The sequence below is a fragment of the Equus przewalskii genome, chromosome 26 (assembly GCF_037783145.1).
Source record: "Equus przewalskii isolate Varuska chromosome 26, EquPr2, whole genome shotgun sequence".
In the NCBI taxonomy this organism is placed as follows: domain Eukaryota; kingdom Metazoa; phylum Chordata; class Mammalia; order Perissodactyla; family Equidae; genus Equus; species Equus przewalskii.
In genome coordinates, this window is record NC_091856.1 from 39,054,627 (window position 1) to 39,070,075 (window position 15,449).

At 49.5% G+C, this 15,449-nt stretch overlaps 1 protein-coding gene across 2 annotated transcripts; it reads right to left on the bottom strand.

Annotated features, from left to right (window-relative positions):
* Positions 1-454: 454 nt before the first annotated feature.
* Positions 455-15,119, bottom strand: ZMYND19 (zinc finger MYND-type containing 19). Of its 2 annotated transcripts, none has more exons than XM_070594812.1 (6): positions 14,899-15,119; positions 13,612-13,671; positions 12,788-12,894; positions 12,085-12,225; positions 1,371-1,551; positions 455-1,076 (listed from the first exon to the last, which is right to left on the bottom strand). In XM_070594812.1, the coding sequence occupies exons 1-6, from the start codon at positions 14,947-14,949 to the stop codon at positions 933-935; spliced, it is 684 nt and encodes a 227-aa protein (XP_070450913.1). In that variant the 5' UTR covers positions 14,950-15,119; the 3' UTR covers positions 455-932. The 2 variants fall into 2 exon arrangements, with proteins under 2 accessions (XP_070450913.1, XP_008523299.2); XM_008525077.2 differs by lacking the exon at positions 14,899-15,119 and adding an exon at positions 14,319-14,855.
* Positions 15,120-15,449: the final 330 nt, after the last annotated feature.

The following is a 15,449-nucleotide window of genomic DNA, read 5'->3' on the forward strand; positions in this document are numbered from 1 at the left end:
TCATTCTCCCAGGAAGCAAGGCCTCTAGCAGGCTGGTTGGCTGGACCCGGAGACCAGCAAGAGCCTGGCCACACAGCCTGGCTCGCTGCTCCGAGATGACTCTGCAAGGTGTACAAGATGCTGCCCAGCCCTCAGACTATGGCTCCCAGAAGGGAGGAGGCCTGGCCCAGGGGGCCACAGCCCAACACCGTGGACGGGGAAGCAGCACTCACCCTTGCTGCTTCAATTCCCGGGCCTGCTGGCCAGAAGGCGAGCACCCAGCCACTCAGTGCCTCAGTCACAGTGACGATTTACCGGTGCCAGGGCCAAAAACATTCCACGCCTGCCACACACTCGCTCAGGAATTCCAGACGTGAGGGCGAGCCTCACACCCCACACCCAGACAGCCCCGATCCACTCAGAAAAAACCCTCAACAGCATAAGGGGTGAAGAGGAGGTCAGAGAACAGCCAAGGCACCAGACGACTCCACCCCTTTACTTTGCCTTGTGGCTATGACTCCACACAGCCCATGCTCTTCAGGCTGCAGCTGCCCAGGAGAGAAGCATCTGCCACATGACAGTTTTTAGGCATGTGGCCCGGCTGTTTGCCATTTGAAGATTACCACAAATGATTCTATTTGTAATTTCTAACCCTCTCACTGCCTCCCCCCACAAAAAAACTGTACATGAGTTTACAAACATATTAACATATAAATAATGAGAAGCATCCTGGCGGGAGCCTCCCCAGCTGTCTCTGCTTGAGGTTAACACTTGGAGGGGAGCGCTGTGCCCGCACAAAGTGCCCACGACAAGGGGCTCCACGGCGGCTGTCCTGGGTGCGCATCACTGGCTCCTTCAGCACTTCCAGGTTCAACCACCAGTCTGTGTCTGCTGTGCCCGAGGAAGGTCTGGAAGCCACGTGCACGGGGGCTGCACTGCCGCCCTGCTGCCCGTCACCGCTCCGGCTCTAGCTCGTGCTGGAAGGGGCGCTTCTTCTCCCGACAGTGCTTCTTGTGGGCAGGCCAGTCCTTCTGCTGGCACTGGGAGCCACAGTACCTGGCCACCTGGCAGCGCCCACAGATGTTGAACTCCCGGAGCTGCAAGAACACACAGAACAGCCGTGGCTTCAGGTCACGCCAGGGAATCCACTGTGGGGCAGGAACTACATCTAAGAATCAGGAAGGACACAGCAACCCCACGCACGGAGGCTGGAGGGTCTGGGGCCTGGTTAGGCAACCACAAAGGAACAGCCACCAGAGGAGAAGCTGTGAGAAAAGGGAGCTCTCAGAGAGGCACTGCAGAGTCTGCAGTGACGAGACCCTCGCCACGACCAAGGCTGGGGCATCAGGGTATGGAGCGGCCCAGAGCCAGTGCTCGCAGAGGGTGTGTACCTGCTTCTCGATCATCGTGCAGGGAGGGTAATGGCACTCGTAGTAGGTGCAGGAATTCTCCTCCTCCTCCACCACGTCCCCATTGGCGTTATAGTACCGGGTCACATTCAAGACGGGGAACTGCTCTTCTATGGGGTCCGTGGGAAGCTGCTGAATCGCAAGCCAATATAAGCTCTGCTCCCTTAGAGAGAGAAGAGGATGCTCAGTACACTCCAGCCAGACAGGATCACAGCAGGACTCCAAGAGGGACAGGCCGTTTCTTCTTGCTCACAATACCCTTTGCCCCCATCTCTGTTACAGCAACTTGACTTTTCTTTGGCCTACCCACACTGCATGGGCTCATCTCCATGTGAGCTCAAGTACTGAGCGTGTCCTATCTTCTCACTAAGATAAGGGCAGAGCTGTGTCTGCCTCCTCCATCAATCTCCCCAACACCTGGGACTAACAGGCACACAGAGGCACAGAGTGTGCAGTGTTTCCTGGGAGCGGACAGAGCCCAGGGCACCTGAGCAGGCCAGGCAGCCCTTCTTCCTGCTCATGGCCCCAGAGCCATCTGCTTCTGCCCCTGACTGGTCACCTCCCCTTCGTTACTGTGAGCTGCTCTACATCCTTCTAAACACTTATCTTGCTTGAGTGGACCAGATGCTTGCAACTGAAGAATTGTACCTGATGCTAGAACTGAGGTGCCTGTAACAGGCCCCACAAGGGGCACAGGCTGGGTGGGGCAAGTGCAGGGCAGCGAGCAGCCACCTCTGGAGCTGGGATTCAAAGGAGATGCCACTGCGAGAGCAAAGGGACAGGTGAACCATCCCCTTCAACTCACCCACCCTCTAGAGGGGCCAAGCCTAGAGGAATTTGGTTAAAAAAGGGAAACGGTCACCCTCATTTAGCACCATATACAAAAAGTAACTCGAAATGGACAAGGACTTAAACAATAAAACTCTCAGAAGAAAACACGGGGCATCAGCTTCACAACACTGGATTTGGCAATGACTTCTTCTTTTTTTTCTTTTAAAGATTTTACTTTTTCCTTTTTCTCCCAAAGCCCCCCTGGTACATAGTTGTGTATTTTCAGTTGTGGGTCCTTCTAGTGTGGCATGTGGGATGCTGCCTCAGCACGGCCTGATGAGCAGGGCCACGTCCGCGCCCAGGATCCAAACCAGCAAAATCCTGGGCCACGAAAGCGGAGCAGGCGAACTTAACCACTCGGCTACGGGGCCAGGCCCTGGCAATGACTTCTTGATATGAAGCCAGAGGCAGAGACAACAAAGGAAAAATCAGACAAATTGGGCTTCATGGAAATTTAAAGTTTGTGTGCATCAAGAGACACTAGCCATAAGAAATATCTGACTCAATTAGGAAATGCAACATAAGGATAATAGGTATCCGAGAAAGAGAAGAGGAGAAAGGAGCAAAAACCTTGTTCAAACAAATAATAGCCGAGAACTTCCCAAATCTGGGGAAGGAGATGGAAATCCGTGTGGCCAATAGATCTCCTAATTACATCAATGTAAAAAGACCAACTTCAAGGCATATAATAGTAAAGCTGGCAAAAGTCAGTGACAAAGAAAAAACATTACGGGCAGCAAGGCAAAAGAAAATAACCTAGAAAGTAACCCCTATCAGGGTTTCAGCGGGTTTCTGAGCAGAAACCTTACAGGGTAGGAGAGAATGGAATGACATATTCAAATCTATGAAGAACAAAAACTTTCAGCCAAGAATACTCTATCCAGAGAAAATATCCTTCAGATATGACGGAGAAATAAAAACTTTCCCAGATAAACAAAAGCTAAGGGAGTTCATAGCCACAAAACCCCCCCTGCAAGAAGTACTCAGGAAGGCCCTCATAACTGGGGGGGAAAAAACAAAGGAAAGGGGTTACAAAACCCTGAGCAAAGAGATAAGTAGAAAGACAAAGTCAGAAAATTGCAGCTTTCCATCAGAACAGGTTAGCAAATGCTTACGTATAATGTTAAAAATAAAGGGAAGGAAAACACTAAGAATAAATATAATCTTGTCATTTTAACCACAAACTCACAACACAAGAAAAAAGATGTGACAATAACAACTTAGAAGGGGAAGCAGAAAGGGATGGAACCAGCTTGGTCTAAGGAAATAAAAGGTCATCAGAAAATGTACTCTCTCATCTATGAGATGTTTTATACAAACCACATAGTAACCACTAAACAAATAATTAGAACAGAGATACAAATTACAAATAAAGAGAAAACTAAGAAAACTACCTAACTGAATTGGTAGCTGGAAATACATGGGACGAGAAACAAAGGAAATGCAGAACTGTAAAACAAGTGATAAAATGGCAGCATCAGGCCCCCACATTTCAATCATCACTCTAAATGTAAATGGACTGAATTCTCCAAAAAACAGACACAGAGTGGAGGGAGGGATTAAAGAACAAGACCCAACAACATGCTCCCTCCAGGAAACGCATCTCAGCTCTAGAGACAAACACAGACTCAGAGTGAATGGATAGAAGATGATACTCCAAGCTAATGGCAAACAAAACAAAGCAGGTGTCACCATACTTATATCAGACAAAGTAGATGTCAAGACAAGACAGGTAAAGAGAGACAAAGAGGGGCAGTGTACAATGATCAAAGGGACATTCTATCAAGAAGACATAACCCTTATAAATATACATGCACCCAACACAGGAGCACCAAAGTACATGAAGCTACTATTAACGAAACTACAAGGAGATGTCAACAACAATCCGATAATAGGAGGGGACCTCAACACCCCACTAACACCAATGGTAGATCATCCAGACAGAAAGTCAACAAGGTAATTGTAGAATTAAATGAAAAACTAGACCAGATGGACTTAATAGATATATATAGAACACTCCATCCAAAACAGCAGGTCACACATTCTTCTCAAGTGCGCATGGAACATTCTCAAGGATAGACCATATGTTGGTAACAAGGTAAGCCTCAATAAATTTAAGAGGACTGAAATAATATCAAGCATCTTTTCCAACCATAAAACTATGAAACTAGAAATCAATTCCAAGAAAAAAAGCTGAGAAAGGGGCAAAGATGTGGAGATTAAACAACATGCTACTGAATGACCAATGGATCATTGAAGAAATCAAAGGAGAAATCAAATATTATCTGGAGACAAAAGAAAATGAAAACACACCATACTAACTCATTTGGGATGCAGCAAAAGTGGTCCTAAGAGGGAAATTCACTGCAAAACAGGCTCACCTCAACAAACAAGAAAAATCCCAAATAAGCAATCTCAAACTACACCTAACAGAATTAGAAAAAGAAGAACAAAGCCCAAAGTCAGTAGAAGGAGGGAAATAATAAAAATGAGAGCAGAAATAAAATGAAATTGAAACAAAAAAGACAATAGAAAGGATCAAAGAAACAAAGAGCTGGTTCTTCAAGAAAATAAAATTGACATACCCTTAGCCAGGCTCACTAAGAAAAAAAAAGAGAAAAGACTCAAATAAATAAAATTAGAAATGAAAAAGGAGCAATTACAATGGCTACCACTGAAATACAAAGGATTATAAGAGAATACTATGAAAAACTATATGCCAACAAATTGGACAACCTAAAAGAAATGGATAAATTCTTAGACTCATACAACCTCCCCAAACTGAATCAAGAAGAAATAGAGAATCTGAATAGACCAATCACAAGTAAAGAGTTTGAAACAGTAATCAAAACCCTCCCCAAAAATAAAAGTTCAGGACCAGATGGCTTCTCTGAAGAATTCTACCAAACATTCAAAGAAGATTTAACATCTATCCTTCTCAAACTACTCCAGAAAACTGAGGAAGATGGAGCACTTCCTAACACGTTTTACAAGGCCAGCAACACCCCAATACCAAAGCCAGACAAGGACAACACAAAGAAGGAAAATTACAGGCCAATACTGCTGATGAACATAGATGCAAAAATCCTCAATAAAATATTGGCAACCAGAATACAGCAATACATTAAAAAGATCATACACCATGATCAAGTGGGATTTATATCAGGGACACGGGGATGGTTCAACATCCACAAATCAATCAATGAGATACACCACACCAATGAAATGAGGAACAAAAACCACATGATCATCTCAATAGATGGAAAGAGAGCATTCGACAAGATCCGACATCCATTTATAATAAAAGCTCTCAATAAAATGGGGATAGAAGGAAAGTACCTCAACATAATAAAGGCCGTATATGACAAATCCACAGCCAATGTCATACTCAGTGGGGAAAAACTGAACACCATCCCTCTGAGAACAGGAACAAGACAAGGATGCCCACTATAGCCACTCTTATTCAACAGAGTACTGGAGGTATTGGCCAGAGCAATTAGGCAAGAAAAAGAAATAAAAGGAATCCAAAATAGGCAATGAAGAAGTGAAACTCTCACTGTTTGCAGATGACATGATTTTTTTTTTTTTGAGGAAGATTAGCCCTGAGCTAACTACTGCCAATCCTCCTCTTTTTACTGAGGAAGACTGGCCCTGAGCTAACATCCAGGCCCATCTTCCTCTACTTTATACATGGGACACCTACCACAGCATGGCTTTTGCCAAGCGGTGTCATGTCCGCACCCAGGATCTGAATCAGCAAACCCTGGGCCACCAAGAAGTGGAATGTGTGCACTTAACCGCTGCTCCGCTGGGCCAACCCCCAATATGATTTTATATACAGAAAAATCCTAAAAAATCGATCGGAAAGCTACTGGAAATAATCAACAATTACAGAAAAGTTGCAGGGTACAAAATCAACTTACAAAGATCAGTTGCATTTCTATGCTCTAATAACAAACTGATAGAAAGAGAATTCAAGAACACAATCGCAACGAAAAGAATAAAATACCTTGGAATAAATTTAACCAAGAAAAGTGAAAGACCTATAAAATGAAAACTCTAAGACTTTCCTGAAAGAAACTGATGACGAGATATAGAGATGGAAAGACATTCCATGCACATGGACTGGAAGAATAAACATAGTTAAAATGTCCATACTACCTAAAGCAATCTACAGATTCAATGCAATCCCAATTAGAATCCCAGTGATATTCTTCATGGAAATAGAACAAAGGATCCTAGAATTCCTATGGGGCAACAAAAGATCCAGAATTGCTAAAGCACTCCTGAGAAAAAAGAATGAAGCTGGAGGCATCATAATCCCTGACTTCAAAATACACGACAAAGCTATAGTAATCAAAACAGCATGGTACTGGTACAAAAACAGACACGTAGATCAATGGAACAGAACTGAAAGCCCAGAAATAAAACCACACATCTATGGACAGCTAATCTTTGACAAAGGAGCTGAGAACATACAACAGAGAAAGGAAAGTCTCTTCAACAAATGGTGTTGTGAAAACTGGACAGCCACATGCAAAAGAATCAAAGTAGACCATTCTCTTACGCCATTCACAAAAATAAACTCAAAATGGACCAAAGACTTAAAGTTAAGACCTGAAACCAAAAAGACTTCTATGAGAAAATATAGGCAGTACACTCTTTGACATGGGTCTTTTTTTTTCTTTTTAAAATATTTTATTTTTCCTTTTTCTCCCCAAAGCCCTCTGGTACATAGTTGTTTAGTTTTAGTTGTGGGTCCTTCCAGTTGTGGCATGTGGGATGGCGCCTCAGCATGGCCCGATGAGCCAGCGAAACCCTGGGCTGCTGAAGTGGAGCACATGAACTTAACCACTCGGCCACAGGGTCAGACCCTGACATCGGTCTTAAAAGGATCTTTTTGGACACCATGTCTTCTTGGACAAAGGAAACAACAGAAAGGATAAAAAGGAGGACTTCATCAGACTAAAGAGCATCTACAAGGCAAGGGAAAACAGGATTGAAACGAAAAGACAACCCACCAACTGGGAAAAAATATTTGCAAACCGAATATCCAACAAAGGGTTAATCTCCATAATACATAAAGAACTCACACAACTCAACAACAAAACATCAAACAACCTGATCAAAAAATGGGCAGGGGATATGAACAGACATTTCTCCAAAAAAGATATATGGATGGCCATTAGGCACATGAAAAGATGCTCATCATCACTGATCATCAGGGAAATGCAAATCAAAACTACACTAAGATATCACCTGACATACATTAGAATGGCTATAATTACCAAGACCAAAAATAACAAATGTTGGAGAGGTGGTGGAGAAAAAGGGACCCCCATACACTGCTGGTGGGAATGCAAACTGGTGCAGCCACTGTGGAAAACACCATGGAGATTTCTCAAAAAATTAAAAATAGAAATAACACAAGACCCAGCCATCCCACTACTGGGTATTTATCCAAAGAACTTGAAATCAATGATTCAGAGACTCACGCACCCCTATATTCATTGCAGCCTTATTCACAATAGCTAAGACATGGAAGTGACCCAAGTGCCCATCCACTGAGGACTGGATAAAGAAGATGTGGTATGTACATACAATGGAATACTACTCAGCCATAAAAAAAGGACAAAAGTGCCCCATTTGCAACAACATGAATGGACTTTTGAGGGTGTTATGTTAAGCGGAATAAGCCAGATAAAGACAAACTCTGCATCATTCCACTCATATGTGGAAGATAAACACATGGACTAAGAGATTAGTGGTTACCAGGGGGGAAGCGGGGTGGGGGGCAGGCACAAAGGGTGAAGATGACTGACATAATATCGTACAACTGAAATTTCATAATGTTGTAAACTATCATAACCTCAATAAAAAATTTTTAAAAAGACTATCCAGAGTAAAAAGGCAACAAGCAGAATGGGAGAAAATATTTGCAAATCGTGTATCTGATAAGAGATATCCAGGATATACAGACAGCTCCTACAACTCAACAAGAAAAAAAATAAGCCGGGGCTGGCCCTGTAGCCGAGTGGTTAAGTCTGCATGCTCCGCTTCGGCAGCCCAGGATTGGCCCAGGGTTTCGCCGGTTCGGATCTTGGGCACAGACATGGCACCGCTCATTGGGCCATGCTGCGGTGGCATCCCACATACCACAACTGGAAGGACCCACAACTAAAAATATACAACTATGTACCAGGGGGCTTTGCGGAGAAAAAGGAAAAATAAAATCTTAAAAAAAACACAAATAACCCAATTAGGAAACAGGCAAAGGACCTGAATAGACATTTCTCCAAAGAAATACACAAATAGCCAAGAAGCACATGAAAAGATGCTCAACATCACTGATCATCAGGGAAATGCAAATCAAAGCTACAATGAGGTCCCACCTCACACTATTGGGATGGCTACCCCAAACAAACAAATAGAAAAGCAGTGCTAGCGCAGAGGTGAGAGACTGGGACCCCGTGCACTATTGGTAGGAATGCAAAGTGGTGCAGCTGCTGTGGAAAACAGGATGGCAGCTCCTCAAAACACTAAAAATAGCACTTATATATGATCCAGCAATCCGACTTCCGAGCACCTATCAAAGAGTTGAAACCAGGGTCTCAAAGACCCTGTTCATAGGACATCCACGTTCATAGCAGCATTATTCACAACAGCCAAAACGTGGAAGCAACCCAAGTGTCCATCAACGGGTGAATGGATTAACAAAATGTGGTTTATCCACACAGTGGAATATTATGCAGCCTTAGAAAGGATGGCAATCCTGACATGTGCTACGACAGGGAAAGACCTTGAGGACATCGTGCTCACTGAAAAGAGCCAACACAAAAGGACAAATCCTGTAGGACTCCACTCATGCAAGGTTAGAGGAGTCAAATCCATACAGACAGGAAGTGGGGTGGTGCCGGGGGCTGGGGAAGGGGAGGGGGTGAGTGTTCAATGGGGACAGAGCTTCAGTCTGGGAAGATGAGAAAGTCCTGGAGATGATGATGGGGATGCCTGTATAGTGACGTGAATGTACTAAATGCCACAGAACTGTGCACTTAGAAACAGTCAAGATCATAAATGTTATGTGTATTCTACCACAATAAAATTTTTTTTAGGGGTCAGCCCGGTGGCACAGTGGTTAAGTTCACATGTTCCACTTCGGCAGCCCAGGGTTAGCAGTTCAGATCCCAGATGCAGACCTACACACTGCTTGTTGAGCCATGCTGTCGTGGTGTCCCACATATAAAGTAGAGGAGGATGGGCACGGATGTTAGCTTAGGGCTAATCTTCCTCAAAAAAATAAAATAAATAGATAATTTTTCTTAAAGACAAAAAGGGGAGTCGGGACGTAGGAGGATCTGGCCACTTTCTGAGCCCTTCAATGAAGTCCTATAAGAAGCAAGGTCTTGCCCCAGCCAGCCTTCAAAGGCAGAAAGGCAGGAAAAGGAACCTTTGCAAAGAGGTCCTACCACCTGTTACTGAGCTGCCCTAGAGGCCCCACACCAAAGTGATGCCAGGAAAGCAGAGTGGAAGATGCAGGCCTAGGAGAAGCTGGGGGGCTTCTCACAGACAGGGTGGTCCCCACTACAAGAACCAGCCTTGGGGGTTGGCCCATTGGCATAGTGGTTAAGAGCGTGCGCTCCAGATTGGTGGCCCAGGGTTTGCGAGTTTGGATCCCAGGTGTGGACCTACACACCAGTCATTAGGCCATGCTGTGGGAGGATCCCATGTACAAAAAATAGAGAAAGACTGGCACAGATGTTACCTCAGGGACAATCTTCCTCAAGCAAAAACAGGTGTTAGCTCAGGGCCACTCTTCCTCACCAAAAAAATTAAATTAAATTAAATCTCAGTTAAAAAATAAAAGAACCAGCTGTGTGGAGGCCACCCGCTGAAAAATGGAAGCACATGTAATGCCCATCCCAGCCTCCTGCCAGGACTTTGTCCCTGGGCTAGGGCAGGGGAAGAGAGACAGCAGGATTGGGGAGAGGCTGAGTAGGGTGTGACTCTGGGAAGGAGGACCAGCTGGGGGCTTGGGCATTTACAGAATGATGGTTGTTTTGTATCATTCGATTAACAAAAAAATGGAAAAAGGGGAAAAAAAAAAAGAACGCTTGTTTGGAAAAGAGTCAGTTATACGCCAGGGCTACCCTGTCCGGTATTCTCTGGTGGGCTGTAGTTTGGCTGCCTCATTCTCCTCCAAGCCACTCGTAGGAGGCCCAGGACCAGCCCCAAGGCCACATTCACGAGGCTCCCTCCCGTGGGTCGTTCACAGAGCCCACCAGTTGGGGCCCATAAGGCGGGAGGCTGGGCCAGAGGCAGGGGCAGGAAGGGACAGCACTGGACAGACAGCTAGTTTGGGTTGGGGAAGAGATTAGGAGGGGACACCCTTTTTAGTACCAAATATTCAGCCCTATTCCACCCAAACAGATGTTCGTAGTAGTGGATATCTTATCTCACGACTACGAAGAGTGTTCAAATGAGTAGACGTGACAATCAGCCACAGACTGGCCAGCCCATGAGTCACATGGAGACCTGCCTCAAACGAGAGATTTCACAGCCCAGATCCCGGAAGGAGGGGCTCCGTCGCTGGGTGAAGGATGGGCAGTAGGACACCTGCGAGGAGTCAGAGAGGCAGGTCCTGGCGTCCACACTGAAGGACACCTGCGTGGAGTCAGAAGGGCAGGTCCCGGCATCTACACTGTTGGACCACCCAGGGTGAAGTGTGTGGATACTGGTTTGCCTCCTCAGCTGCCCTTACTCTTCTGTTGATGACACAATCTTCGTTCTGTTTGATGACAGAGCCCTCCCGTCCCCAACTCTGGGGTAAAAAGTGATTCGAAGTAAGCTAACCAGAGTTGACCCTAGGACTTCCTCGATGCCACAGAACACTCCACCTGTGGAAGGCGAGTCTGCTGCTCAGGTGGCTACTCCAGAGGAATAACTGGAGGTGCTGCCTTTGTGGCTTTCTATGTCTCAGCTGGGGGAAGCCCATAAGTGCCCTGGTTTTGCTTCAGCCAAACTGGCACCTGCAACCAAAAGTCCAGACTAACATAAGCCCCAGGAAGATAAAAATCCTACTCAACTGTTATAAAAAGGTCAGCTTCCCTCAAGAGCAGCATGAGAGAACTGTAGGGTCAAACTTTTAACATCAGAGCAGAGACCCCAGCCCCTGGTCCCCTCACCCTGCCAAAGCCATGTAGGAAATGATGGGTGTGTGGAGCACAGGATACCCTCCAGAGCTGCAGCAGCGTCGGTCTGGGCATAGCCTTCTCATAGGCTGGGGACTGTCGCCTCACCACCAAGCGTGGCTGGCTGAGTGATCCCACTGTTGCCACCTGCGCTGCGCGGGCCCCCCAGCCCTCTCCAAGGGCTCCTTGAAGCTCACAGTTGGACTGCTCCTGGGGCCTCGGGAACTCCCCTCAAGCATCCTACCTGCCCAGGTGGGATGCCTGTGCCATCCCGGGCAGAAGCACTGTCTCCAGGACTGTGGAGAGGAGGTGGCTGAGCCCCGAACCACACTGTCCTGCTCCCTTTAGACCACTGCTTAGGCAAACTGTTCAACACAAGAGCACAAGGGGCACCCCTGAGACAGATGTCCAACGTCTCCCAGGAGCATGGAGCAGAAGTCCTGCCCACACAACCGTTCTTGCTAAAGCTAAGCATCAGAAAACCAACCCCAAAAAAGAAGCATCAAAATCTCATCCTGCCCCAAAGAAGAGGAGAACCCCACACTTTGAAGGGAAATAACCAAGGTCCCCAAACCCACAGAAGCATCAGAGCACAAAGCAGAGACAATGACCCCTCTGGGCAACATCAGCTGGGGGTGCGCACCACTGCCAGCATCACCAGCCCTCAGAAGACCCACCTTTGTTTGCTGGAGGTCTCCTCGGCTTTGGGCCGCCAGCCCCACGGCACCAGCTGCAGGTTGTCCAGGCGATTGTCCACGGTCACAGCATTGAGATGCACCACCTGAAACCCGGGAGCAATGCCTCCCCGGTGCCGCTCCCTAGGAAACAGACAGCTCTCTAGGTCAGCCTCCTCTGGCCCCTAGACATCTCAGTCACATGACCTGAATGGGCTCCTCATCACATTGATGAAGACGTGTCAGGAGCAAGGGTGCCAAGAGGAATCCACGAATGTCAGTCTGTGCCCCAAACAGGGCAGAGCACGTTGACCACTCAGCCCCTGGATTCAAGAGCTGGGCTGCAGGGAGCCAAGGATGCAACCCCACACCATCTAACACAGCCTAGAGATTGCCCGACTGAGTGGCCCCAGGCATTTCCAAACTCCACCATGCACACTGAGGACAAGCAGCCCCTTCCCCACATCCCACCAACAGGCTCAGCAAAAGCCTCTGTGTCCAGAGTGAGCATGAGAGCAGAAAGCCCACCTGATGTGTGAAGACTGAGTGCCGTGAGATTCAAATCAGTCATTCCTCTGGGTCAGTGGAAATGATGCAAAAGTAACTGGGGGTCTTGGGGAGAACACCACTTGTCCCCACACACCCTGTGGGAACCAGGGCTCATGTAGGACCCAAGGCAGGAAACAAACAGCTCAAAAATACCCACCAAAGCAGCTCGTGAAGGAGCCTTCCAGACCCCCTTCCTCGGTTTTTGTCGAAGGCATATGCAAATATCTTAGCACCATTTCCATCCGCATCGACATCCATCCGGGCCTGAGAAGAGACAAGGAACAGTCCTGCTAAAAAACCTCTGATTCTCGGCAACATTTCAAATCCCTCTCAGAAAAATCAAGTGAAACAAAGAAGCCAGAGGGGAAAATGCCAGGCCGGTTCCTGGGAAGCTGGGGGTCTGAGGAGGCTCCCACACACGGCACCAAGAAGCCAACACATCCCAAAAAGTACTCGCCTGCATTCAAGTAAGACACACTCGCGAACCACTCTGCACAACACCATGGAAAGAGAAATAAGCTTTCTGCGCTTAAAGAAAGCCCACAATCCACTGAAAGAGAGAAATCCCTGACTGAATAACTACCGTAAGAGCAGGAAGAGCTGAAGTAAAGGCATGGTGGCCCCAGACTCCTGGAGGCTGGAAGGGAAGGAGCAGGTCATCAAGCAGACAAGAGGCAAGGGCAGGGAGGCTCACACAGACAGAGGGTGGCGAGGACACGGGGCCAACACCAGAGGAGAGGTGGGGTGGCACCAGAAGGGGGGCTGTCCCATTGAACAGTCAGCCACAAACATGACACAGTGTGGTCTGTTTTCTAGGAAGAGCCAGCAACCCGGCAGGGGCGGGTCAGGGCCAGCATTGCAGAGGCCTCGGGCTCAACAGGCTTCATGGGCCAGCTCACAGGCATGGTCCTGCCCTCACAGCACAGGCAAGAAAACCCATCCCTTGCGACCCTCCCCAGGCAAAGGGACGGCCATCCTTACCTCAAAGGAGTAGCCCTCCACCAGCGGGATGTCTTGCTCATCTATCAGTGTGTACTTGGTCTGGAAATTAACGTTTCAAAAAGTTACAAATTGGGGTCAGTGCAAGGTATTAGTAACAGGCAGAAATGGCCCCTTCACACAGAGAGAGATCAGCAGGTGAGGGGCACGGGGCAGTCTACCCCAAGGAGCAGGGAGATGTGCCAAAGGTGGTCATTCCTCACTCCAGACCGAACCAGAGGAGCTGGTAGTGGGCGTCACTTCCCATCTGCATGAGACTAACCATAAGAAATGGCACTGAACTGGCCAACCTCTACGCTGTGCGTTTTAATGTGGCAATAAACCCAGTCCAAGATGATGGCTTCACTGGAGTAGAGCGAGGGGACCAGTATTGAGGCAGAACATCCAAAAGACTTCCGTTAATGTTTATTTATTAAGGTAGGTGATTGAGACACAGGTGCACACTAAATTGTCTTTTTTTGTTTTTTTATCTGTCTGAAACATTCCAGATAAAAGTTTTAAAGGACGACATTAATGCAACCAGTCACTGAGTCAGAAAGGGTCTCAACGCTGAAAGAAGCCCATTCTCCCTAGTTAGAAAGCCACATTCCTCTGCAGGAAAGGCAGAAAACGTCCCAAACCGACCAGTCTCACTCTTAGTCTCACTCGTGCTTGGAAAGCTTTTCTTCTAGGATCTGAATCGGTTTTACCTTCATCTGACTGCCTCTGCTCCTCTCTCCCACCAGAAGCTTCCGCCGCTGGTGATGGGAACAGTGTTCCCATCCAAGGTAAGGTCCGTGGCTGGTGCAGCAGCACGGCCGGCCGGCTCCTGGAAACAGCCAAGCCTGGATGCCCACAGGTGCCAGAAGCCCCAGCTTCGAACACACGGAGGGCGGGGCCAGGTGAGGGAGAAGAGCAGAGGGAGGCCCTACTCTGGCGAGGGCCACTGAGGCTCAGCCAGACGTGGCCACCGCTGGCAGGGTGAAACCTGCGCGAAGCTCCACCGCCGACCGGCAGGCACGGAGCGGCGCGCACACCGCGTCTTGGCAGGGAGCGAGCGCGCCGCCTCGGACGGACGCAGCGCTCCCCGCGGCCGCAGGTGCAGCCCGACAGCCCCCACCTCCCCCGGCCAAGGCACACGGCCCGAGCCCCAGGCTGCGGCCCGAGGAGGGCCGCCCCGCAGGGACACGCCGCCGGCCCGCCGGCCGCACAACCGCCCGCCCCCGCGCCCGTGGCGCCCGGGCCCCCGGCCCCGGCCAGAGCCCGCGCCCCCGGCCCCGCGCCGCTCACCTTCCCAGCCACCCGGCCGAGCCGCACGATGCCCAATTTGAAGTCGGTCATGGCCGGGCCTGCGCTCGGCCGGCGGCGCCGCTCCCTCGGGAGGCGCCGGGTCGGGGCCGGGTCGGGGCCGCGGGGCGCCAGCGGGCGGGCCGGGGCCGGGGCCGGGGCCGGCGGGCGGGCGGGCGGGACGAGGCTGGGCCGGACGCGGGCCGCCGCCGCCTCGCGCCCGCCGGACCTGCCACGCGCCGCCGCCGCCGCCGCCGCGCGCACCACCGCGAGCGGGGCCGAGGGCGGGGCGCGGCGCGGACACACCCCCGCCCGCCGCCGCCCGGCCAATCGCGGGGCGCGTCCTGCGCCGGCCGCCGCGCGCCGCCGCGCCGCAGCCAATGGGAGGAGGGCTAGTGCGCCTGCGCGCTGAGGAGCAGGGCGAGCGCGGGGGAGGGGCGCGGCCGGGGGCGGTGCCTGCGCGGCCGCCCCGCGCGACGTCAGCTTCGCGGGAAGCTTTGTGCGGGCGGCGGCGCTCCTGGCCCCGGCCCCGGCGGCCCCCGCCCGTCTCCGCC

Bases quoted from the DNA above. Each gene is read 5' to 3' on its own strand.
- ZMYND19 (XM_070594812.1), bottom strand. From the start codon at position 14,949: ATGACCGACTTCAAATTGGGCATCGTGCGGCTCGGCCGGGTGGCTGGG. The intron at 12,226-12,787 runs GTGGGTATTTTT...TCTGTTTCCTAG, and splicing joins CTCCTTCACGAGCTGCTTTG to GGAGCGGCACCGGGGAGGCA. The intron at 1,552-12,084 runs GTGGGTCTTCTG...TCTCTCTCTAAG, and splicing joins GAGACCTCCAGCAAACAAAG to GGAGCAGAGCTTATATTGGC.